Source organism: Leptodactylus fuscus, chromosome 10, assembly GCF_031893055.1.
Source record: "Leptodactylus fuscus isolate aLepFus1 chromosome 10, aLepFus1.hap2, whole genome shotgun sequence".
Lineage (NCBI taxonomy): Eukaryota > Metazoa > Chordata > Amphibia > Anura > Leptodactylidae > Leptodactylus > Leptodactylus fuscus.
In genome coordinates this window covers 6,645,027-6,656,033 of record NC_134274.1, presented here as the reverse complement: position 1 = coordinate 6,656,033, position 11,007 = coordinate 6,645,027, and the positions used below count along the sequence as shown (strand labels likewise).

The window sequence follows — 11,007 nt, the reverse complement described above, 5'->3', positions numbered from 1 at the left end:
CAGCATATGTGTCAGTCTTTACTGCAGCTCTGGGATTATATTCAATGACTTACAATAACAGCGCTAGTTTCCCACCCATACAGGGCTTATGTTTTAATGTAACTTCCATCCTAGCCTTCTTTAGAGAAACAAGAATACGATATAAACAGATCTGACACCAGCTTGCTGATGGCTTCCACATAGTCAGCTTTTTTCTTAATGTTGCAAGCAAATGGAAAAAAACAAAAAACAAATTGCAACATGTAATGAAGCAATATAAGATGCTGAGCTTGTGGTGTGTGCAGCCAGTTATAGGTGGGGTTACACTTTATATTGGAAGAATGTGATCCTTTTTAGGTTTGGACTGATCAGATTTCATGTTTACTTGCAGCAGTGAAAGCAACAAAAAATCTCAAGAAACAAGACTTCTCCTCGAAATGAAGGAGAAACTACGAAGATTCAGCCTTTGCCTCCTATTTTGTCAGGCCGGTAAGTCATCAATACACATTAAAGGAACACTCTGAGCAGAATGGACAAATGCTATGCTTGATGCAGGGCACTAGGGGGCGATGCATGACATAAAAAAATTAGCCTATGTGATGTTACAGAATTATTTATTGTACAGTTATGTGCTCTCCTCCTGAGCACTGGCCTCCTCTCTTGCGCTCAGTGTTACCTCTATGAACAAGACATCACCACACTCCAGTGAAAAAATTTAACCCTTGAAAATGAGCCTGTGTGCAGTGTAACGTGACCTAATACTTGACTAATAGCTTTATCGACAAGTTATGTGCTCCCCTCTAGAGCGCCGGCATCCTCTCTGATGCGCACAGGGCAAACCATGTTGTAGCAAACTCAAGATCCCATCAAATTGTAAATGGAAATTGGCAGCACACATACATAGGGGAGGTTGTCAATCAGTGATAGGACCGCCCACTGGACTCCTAAGCCCAGAATATGGTGGAAATGAATAAAACAGAAGTTCTACTCCTTCTTTTCCCACAAAGCTATACATCACTCTGCTCAGCTCCTGCTGCTCTATAACATGACGCCCACCAATGAGATGGTATTTTCGATACGTCAGGTCCCTTTAAGGCCTATCGTTGGATAAAGTCAATGCTCTATGTGTGTCATGTCAGTGACCCCTTCACTCTTATTTGCAGGTCTCGCCCTAGTACCCAGTGAAAAAATTTTCGGTGAGGTTGGGAAGAAAATCTCTCTGCCTTGCCGAGACTCGAGAAAGGAAGAACTTCAAAACATTCAGTGGAACAAAGATGGAGAAATGTTTGTGAAATACAACAAAATGGGAAAATCACATGGCAAGGCTGAAGGTAGGGGGCAGTGTGGGGAGGTTTTCAAAAACGCATGAAAATTTTCAGCATGTTCATTTTAATTGCGGCATTACAATTCGTTTTTGCTCCATTTTATTCCGCCGTAGTCGCGTTACGCTATGGGGGACTTAGGATAGATCGTTAATATCAGATTGATAGACAGCCCAGTGACATCACGTTCATCAGTCAGGTAGCACAGCTCAGTCCCAATCAAATGAATGCGACTGAGCTGCAATATCAAGCTCAGCCACTGTACCGTGTATGGCGCTGTGCTTGGGGACACAGTGGGGGAAGAAGCCTCAGTGCTTGGTAGTGTTGTTGGAGGTTAAACTCCTATCGATCTGATATTGATAACTTATTCTAAGGATAGCCCATCGATATTGGAGTCCTGGAAAATCCCTTTAAATTCAATAATGGAGCCCAACAAAGATGGCAGCAGGATGACACTGCAGCAATGACAGAAAGTGAATAACAGAATTATTAGAATTTATTGTCATTATTATATTAGTATTATAATTATTATATTATTGAGTCTGTGGGAATCCAAAGTGTGTAAATTAGTTGTGCAGATCCCATAACCCTGTGAGTTTAGTCATTATTATATTACTATTATTATGGCAAATTATCGTTATTTTCATTTTATTGTTATCAATATTATATTTTTTTTTATTCCATTTAATTTTATAATTTCATTAATTCCCATTATTATTTGCTGGAATATTTTGTTCTCATTTATTCTCTTTTTTTTTTTTACTCTGTTTTTCTATGATTTTTTTTTTTTACAATTTTATTTCCGTAACCCTCATCGCGATTAGAGATGAGCGAATACTGTTTGGATCAGCCGATCCGAACAGCACGCTCCATAGAAATGAATGGAAGCACCTGGCACTTCCGCTTTGATGGCGGCCGGCCGCTTAACCCCCCGCGTGCCGGCTACGTCCATTCATTTCTATGCGAGCGTGCTGTTTGGATCGGCTGATTCGAACAGTACTCGCTCATCTCTAATCGAGATCCCTCCTCTATAACATCTGCAGGCAAACGTTTCAATGTCCAACACCGCACCTCGTGTAACTTGGAAACAAATGAAGTAAAGCTCATAGATTCCGGAATCTTCACGTGTCTAATACAAGGGGTGCTAGAGAAAACTGTGGAGTTGATAGTCTTTGAAGGTAAGTAATGCTGCATGGATCTTCTTTCAATAGCTTTCCCTTCACTGACTCCAGCACAGTTGGAATTTTTTCTCTAGCCCCAACCATTCCTGAGCAATCAGTCCTGTTAGTGTTGGTGCGGGATAGGTTAACTAGACTCCCTAATCTCTAGTGGGTGCCACCACCCACTTGAGGTTAGGGAGTCTAGTTAACATATAAGACATCAAAACTGACTGTACTGCTTGCTCAAGAACGGTGAGGGCTAGAGAAAAAATTCTAACTCTGCCGGAATTAGCGGAAAGGAGCCTATATATTGGTGAAATGACCTTGAGTGGGTAGAACAGCTCTTTAAAGCTGAGGCCCCACGTTGCGGAAACGCAACTTTTTTTGTTGCAGATCTTGCTGCGGCTTTTTGAGCCAAATTCAGGAATATAATTAACAGAAGGAAAACGTCTAAGAGGTTCCTTTATATTTTCCATTCTGTTTCAAGCCACTCCTGACTTTGGCTCAAAAAAACTCTGCAAAAAAACCAAAAAACCTGCGTTTCTGCAATGTGGGGTTTTAGCCTAAAGGGGTTGTCCATGCAGGATAATCACTTCATGTTAGATGGGCCCCTGAAAAAAAATCGTCGGTGATTGGTTGGGGAACCTAAGAGCAAGTGTTCAGTTTCTCTGCAGCGCCTCCGCAGGCACAATGGTGCATTACAGTTTTGTTTTTTTTTTTTTACAATAGTTTTGTTTTAGTTTTGGCAGAACCTTCTGACACCCTCATCATGACCGAAAACCTGACGCTGAGCGTTAAATCTTCTATCAGGACTTTTGATGTATCGTGGCTGAAGGATGGAGTAAAGATCAGAGATGGCCCGAGCCTGGAGATGACGAACGTAATGATAGAGCAAAGCGGGATATACACCTGCCATATCAGGATGAAAGATGGAGCAGAAACTCGTTTATCAAAAACAATCAGTGTGAAAGGTCTCGCCATCTTATTATTCTCTAATGGGGTCAGAAGGGAAATGAATTTATAGGGAATCACATTTTGTCGTACCAGTGGGCGCCATGATATGAAGCAGGAGAAGACGAGCAGATTGATATATAGGTTCATGGGGGGGGGGGGGGGAACGAATCTGCAAAACTTTACATTAATAATTCAAATCTTTTCTGATTCCAGTGGGCGGTTCCACTCAGTGACAACTATCAGTCATCAGGTAGGACCGCCCCCAGGATCTCTAAGCCCAAAATAAGCACAGAGTTCTATGAATAATATACAAGTTATACTAAATCTTTTCCAATAAAGCTATATATCAAACTGCTCAGCTCCTCCTGCCCTATCACATGATGTGCACACATTTTCAATATGACAAGTCCCTTTAAGACTCCACCTCTGTATGATACTTACTTCCTACTTATTGTCAATTTTTTAAGGTCCGTTCTATTTGAAAATAAGTCAGTAAGTCAATGTAACGTCTGAAATCTTCCCACACAAGGATTCTGTTCTGTCCATCCTCCATGCTTTACACTGCAGTTGTGCTTGTTCTATGAAGTTGTTAAACTAGATCAAATTTGTGATTTTTTCCACTTCTTTCATCTACAGGATTTAAGCCAACCCCAACCATTGTGTACATGTCCGGGAAGCAGCCCATAACCCTCCCTTTTATCTTTAACTTCAAAGTTCGGGAATCTCCTCTGCTGGACGGGATCAGGGCGGTAGAAGGAGACATCAAGTATATATCAAGTACTAATAAAACTGAAGAAACCCTCAAAGTCACTTCAGGGGCCGCCTGCTGGCCCTCGAAATGTGAACCAAAGGCCGACCCAGAAGACTTAAGCTATCGCGTCCTCCGTCCCAAGAGTGGCCGTTATCACCTGGAAATTGTTCTACAGATCGCCAACAGAGACAGGAGGCTACAGAGGGACGTGTGCGTGACCAGTCTTACGGGTAAGGCCGTCAGGATCATTTTAGAGACCCCAGGGCAGAGGCCATGGATCTAGAGACTTTGATTCTCATGTCATGCTATATTTTTATCCCCAGTGTCCACATCCGACGACCACATTGTTAGTGAGTCCAATGTTACGCTGCTGTGTAATGTCAACTGCATTGGGAAAGATAGCAGGCTCTGCTGGCATCATGTGAACAAGAGCTACGAGATCTGTGGACTACCAGGAAAGGAGAAGCTGGCCAAAAACATCACTATTGTACCGGAGACGAGCGGAAACTGGACCTGTGGTGTATTTACGGGTGATAAAAGGCTCGCTAGCATCAACCTGACACTGGGTATGTGACCTTATAACTATTCTCTAAAGTAGTAGGTGATAAGAGTGCGTGGTTCTAAACAGGAGCATAACATGGAAACTCTGGGGCCCAAGGACAAACCTCATAACAGGGCCCCACCTACAATGTGCATTTGATAACACTAGAGTCTTCTTATTTGGCAAATGAGACTACAAGTAGCAACTTTCTCACCCTCCAGGTTTATGTAGTTCCCCTTCTACTGCTTGCAGTCTTAACATTTACATACGGTCAATAAGAGACAGGGAGGGGATGCAGCTGCAGTTTCTCACTCTCTCTCTCTTCCTGAGACTGTATGCTGTGAGAGGGGAGGGAGAGCTGAAGCAAAGGGATCATTGGCGGGATCAGATCACACAGCATATTTTTTTACGCCTATCCGACAGTCATAAGCATATTGCAAAGGAGAATCCCAACATTTTTGGCTAAACTACAATTAATGTAATTTCGCAATTTTCTTCCTAAAATACTCCTCATCCTTGTCCCCTCTCCAATCATTATCAGTCATGAATGTGGACAATAAATCCTGTGTCTGTTATCCTCTTCACTCAGAGATGCCACTAGGTTTCCTGTCCAGTCCCCTCTTCTGGGTGACCGTTGTGGTTGGAGTAATCGTGTTTCTCCTAATTGTGACCATCCTGACAATAATGATCGCCCGGCATCGTAGAGTGGTACGTAATCCGTAAACCCTCATATTAGAACATCCTTCCCATACAATACAAGAAGACAAACACTCATGATATGGTGAAGTCAACTGCACATATGGCCCACCGGGTAGTGCTGGAGGTATCCAAAGTTTGGTTCAGTCTCTTCATTGATTTTCTTCTTCCTCATCTTTCAGAGACGCGCACGGTACAGGGCATGGTTAATAGAAAACTTACATCACCACAGACGATGTGAATGTGACTATAAAGGGTAAGCGTCACGTATAATCATGTAAATAATAAAAAAAAAGGTTTTCTGGGCTGGGAGACATTTTGCTAGTGGGGCTGTGTATAATACTGTTCCTATGTACAAGAATATAACTACTATAATACTCCTCCTATGTACAAGAATATAACTACTATAATACTACTCCTATGTACAAGAATATAACTACTATAATACTACCTCCTATGTACAAGAATATAACTACTATAATACTGCCCCCTATGTACAAGAATATAACTACTATAATACTACTCCTATGTACAAGAATATAACTACTATAATACTGCTCCTATGTACAAGAATATAACTACTATAATACTGCTCCTATGTACAAGAATATAACTACTATAATACTGCTCCTATGTACAAGAATATAACAACTATAATACTGCTCCTATGTACAAGAATATAACTACTATAATACTGCTCCTATGTACAAGAATATAACAACTATAATACTACCTCCTATGTACAAGAATATAACTACTATAATACTACCTTTTATATATAAGAATATAACTATTATAATACTACTCCTATGTACAAGAATATAACTACTATAATACTGCTCCTATGTACAAGAATATAACTACTATAATACTACTCCTATGTACAAGAATATAACTGCTATAATACTACTCCTCCTATGTACAAGAATATAACTACTATAATACTGCTCCTATGTACAAGAATATAACTACTATAATACTACCTCCTATGTACAAGAATATAACTACTATAATTCTACTCCTATGTACAAGAATATAACTACTATAATACTACTCCTATGTACAAGAATATAACTACTATAATACTACTCCTATGTACAAGAATATAACTACTATAATACTACTCCTATGTACAAGAATATAACTACTATAATACTACTCCTATGTACAAGAATATAACTACTATAATACTACTCCTATGTACAAGAATATAACTACTATAATACTACCTCCTATGTACAAGAATATAACTACTATAATACTACTCCTCCTATGTACAAGAATATCCTACTAATATTATAAGTGTGAAAGTTTGTGTGTTTGGATGTTTGTGAGTTTGGATGTTTGTTCCTCAATCACGCTAAAACGCCTGGACGGATTTGTGTGCAATTTTCCACAAACATAGTTTTCCCTTAGGATTGAGTCACAGGCTACTTTTGGTGCCACTAAACAACATGGCTTCCTAGCAGGAGACTCACAAAAGCAGGACTCCTAGCCCCAGCTATAGACTCACACACACTGCCTGGCATTTCCTGCCTCAACCTGCCTGCACACTCCTTACTGTCACCTCAGGAGTAGCCCTCACTCTACTCACTCACATTTACATATAGCTTTCCACTATATAACACATCACATTGTCTGTATTACTACATACACAATATAACACATCACATTGTCTGTATCACTACATACACAATATAACACATCACATTGTCTGTATTACTACATACACAATATAACACATCACATTGTCTGTATCACGACATACACAATACAACACATCACATTGTCTGACACAATACAACACATCACATTGTCTGTATCACGACATACACAATTCAACACATCACATTGTCTGACACAATACAACACATCACATTGTATCACTACATACACAATATAACACATCACATTGTCTGTATCACTACATACACGATACAACACATCACATTGTCTGTATCACTACATACACGATACAACACATCACATTGTCTGTATCACTACATACACAGTATAACACATCACATTGTCTGTATCACTACATACACAATATAACACATCACATTGTCTGTATCACTACATACACGATACAACACATCACATTGTCTGTATCACTACATACACGATACAACACATCACATTGTCTGTATCACTACATACACGATACAACACATCACATTGTCTGTATCACTACATACACAATGGTAAAAGGAAAATGTTTGTTTTGGTACCGTGTTAGCCAGTGGTTATAAAATATAAAAAAAAACAAAAAAGACTTGCAAAGTTTTTTTGTTTTTTATATTACATCCTACTAATATTATAAGTGTGAAAGTTTGTGTGTTTGGATGTTTGGATGTTTGTGAGTTTGGATGTTTGTTCCTCAATCACGCTAAAACGCCTGGACGGATTTGCGTGCAATTTTCCACAAACATAGTTTTCCCTTAGGATTGAGTCACAGGCTACTTTTGGTGCCACTAAACAACATGGCTTCCTAGCAGGAGACTCACAAAAGCAGGACTCCTAGCCCCAGCTATAGACTCACACACACTGCCTGGCATTTCCTGCCTCAACCTGCCTGCACACTCCTTACTGTCACCTCAGGAGTAGCCCTCACTCTACTCACTCACATTTACATATAGATTTCCACTATATAACACATCACATTGTCTGTATCACTACATACACGATACAACGCATCACATTGTCTGTATCACTACATACACGATACAACGCATCACATTGTCTGTATCACTACATATACGATACAACGCATCACATTGTCTGTATCACTACATACACGATACAACGCATCACATTGTCTGTATCACTACATACACGATACAACGCATCACATTGTCTGTATCACTACATACACGATACAACGCATCACATTGTCTGTATCACTACATACACGATACAACGCATCACATTGTCTGTATCACTACATACACTATACAACGCATCACATTGTCTGTATCACTACATACACAATACAACGCATCACATTGTCTGTATCACTACATACACAATATAACGCATCACATTGTCTGTATCACTACATACACAATATAACGCATCACATTGTCTGTATCACTACATACACAATATAACGCATCACATTGTCTGTATCACTACATACACAATATAACGCATCACATTGTCTGTATCACTACATACACAATATAACGCATCACATTGTCTGTATTACTACATACACAATATAACACATCACATTGTCTGTATCACTACATACACAATATAACGCATCACATTGTCTGTATTAGCACATACACAATATAACACATCACATTGTCTGTATCACTACATACACAATATAACACATCACATTGTCTGTATCACTACATACACAATATAACACATCACATTTGCTATCCCACCAAACTTTTTAAAGCACTTTTACAGTTTCACACGTCTGTGTCCGCCCAATTCTCAAATCACCGCAGACGAAGTCGCGGGTAAAAGCTAGTACACAATATAACACATCACATTGTCTGTATCACTACATACACGATACAACACATCACATTGTCTGTATCACTACATACACAATATAACACATCACATTGTATCACTACATACACAATACAACACATCACATTGTCTGTATTACTACATACACAATATAACAGATCACATTTGCTAGCCCACCAAACTTTTTAAAGCACTTTTACAGTTTCACACGTCTGTGTCCGCCCAATTCTCAAATCACCGCAGACGAAGTCGCGGGTAAAAGCTAGTAACTTCTATAATACTACTCCTATGTACAAGAATATAACTGCTATAATACTACTCCTCCTATGTACAAGAATATAACTACTATAATACTGCCCCCTATGTACAAGAATATAACTACTATAATACTGCTCCTATGTACAAGAATATAACTACTATAATACTACTCCTCCTATGTACAAGAATATAACTACTATAATACTACTCCTATGTACAAGAATATAACTGCTATAATACTACTCCTCCTATGTACAAGAATATAACTACTATAATACTGCCCCCTATGTACAAGAATATAACTACTATAATACTACTCCTATGTACAAGAATATAACTACTATAATACTGCTCCTATGTACAAGAATATAACTACTATAATACTGCCCCTATGTACAAGAATATAACTACTATAATACTACTCCTATGTACAAGAATATAACTACTATAATACTACTCCTATGTACAAGAATATAACTACTATAATACTGCCCCTATGTACAAGAATATAACTACTATAATACTACTCCTATGTACAAGAGTATAACTACTATAATACTGCTCCTATGTACAAGAATATAACTACTATAATACTACTCCTATGTACAAGAATATAACTACTATAATACTACTCCTATGTACAAGAATATAACTACTATAATACTGCCCCCTAAGTACAAGAGTATAACTACTATAATACTGCTCCTACGTACAAGAATATAACTACTATAATACTGCTCCTATGTACAAGAATATAACTACTATAATACTACCTCCTATGTACAAGAATATAACTATTATAATACTGCTCCTATGTACAAGAATATAACTACTATAATACTGCTCCTATGTACAAGAATATAACTACTATAATACTACTCCTATGTATAAGAATATAACTACTATAATACTACCTCCTATGTACAAGAATATAACTACTATAATACTGCATCCTATGTACAAGAATATAACTACTATAATACTACTCCTATGTACAAGAATATAACTACTATAATACTACTCCTATGTATAAGAATATAACTACTATAATACTACTCCTATGTACAAGACTATAACTACTATAATACTACTCCTATGTACAAGAATATAACTACTATAATACTACTCCTATGAACAAGAATATAACTACTATAATACTACCTCCTATATACAAGAATATAACTACTATAATACTACTCCTATGTACAAGAATATAACTACTATAATACTGCTCATATGTACAAGAATATAACTACTATAATACCGTTTCCTAAGGACTAGTCTCTCTCTTTTCTTTATATTATCATGACTGACGGTTATATACATATTTACCGCTCACATCTTCTGTCTTACAGGTTTTCCCCTCAGCGGCTCAGACACAACGTATGATGAGATCTGCAGGATATTATCATGGACTCTTGCTGTACATTGCTGTATTTTTCTTGCTCTGCTGCACCATTTTGGCTGATAAACTGTATTACCACCACATTGTGAGAAGTATACCACCGCCATCCCTTTCGCTCTCACATTCATCGACCTTTGGATTTATTATTGTTTTTATTGTCTTATATGTAAATACAGAAATCTTACTTTATGGTGACTCCGCCTCCAGTTTCTATGACATCATTATACTATATGACTCAGTGAGGTAACTAGGACCGGTGGGGCCCCAAGGCGAACATTTGACATTGGAAATAACTGCTAGAAAATAAAGGTCTGTAATATTACAAACAATAATCACAGAACCTGGGCAGCCGGGCGTCATCGTCTCTAACCCTTGCCATATGGAGTAAGTGACTATTGTGCAGTGTAATACCTGCTGTCTCTGTGGAGGGTTCACTTACTTTATGCTCT

General features: G+C 38.3%; 1 protein-coding gene across 1 annotated transcript; it reads left to right on the top strand.

Moving 5' to 3' along the window:
- The first annotated feature begins 416 nt into the window (after positions 1-416).
- Positions 417-10,542, top strand: LOC142182858 (uncharacterized). Its single transcript, XM_075257630.1, has 9 exons — positions 417-468; positions 1,143-1,310; positions 2,321-2,479; positions 3,202-3,432; positions 4,052-4,396; positions 4,490-4,732; positions 5,297-5,415; positions 5,586-5,659; positions 10,509-10,542. Exons 1-9 carry the CDS (start codon positions 417-419, stop codon positions 10,540-10,542), a joined length of 1,425 nt encoding a protein of 474 aa, XP_075113731.1.
- The last annotated feature ends 465 nt before the right edge of the window (positions 10,543-11,007 follow it).

Bases quoted from the DNA above. Each gene is read 5' to 3' on its own strand.
- LOC142182858 (XM_075257630.1), top strand. From the start codon at position 417: ATGAAGGAGAAACTACGAAGATTCAGCCTTTGCCTCCTATTTTGTCAG. The intron at 3,433-4,051 runs GTCTCGCCATCT...TTTCATCTACAG, and splicing joins AAAAACAATCAGTGTGAAAG to GATTTAAGCCAACCCCAACC. The intron at 5,660-10,508 runs GTAAGCGTCACG...TCTGTCTTACAG, and splicing joins TGTGAATGTGACTATAAAGG to GTTTTCCCCTCAGCGGCTCA.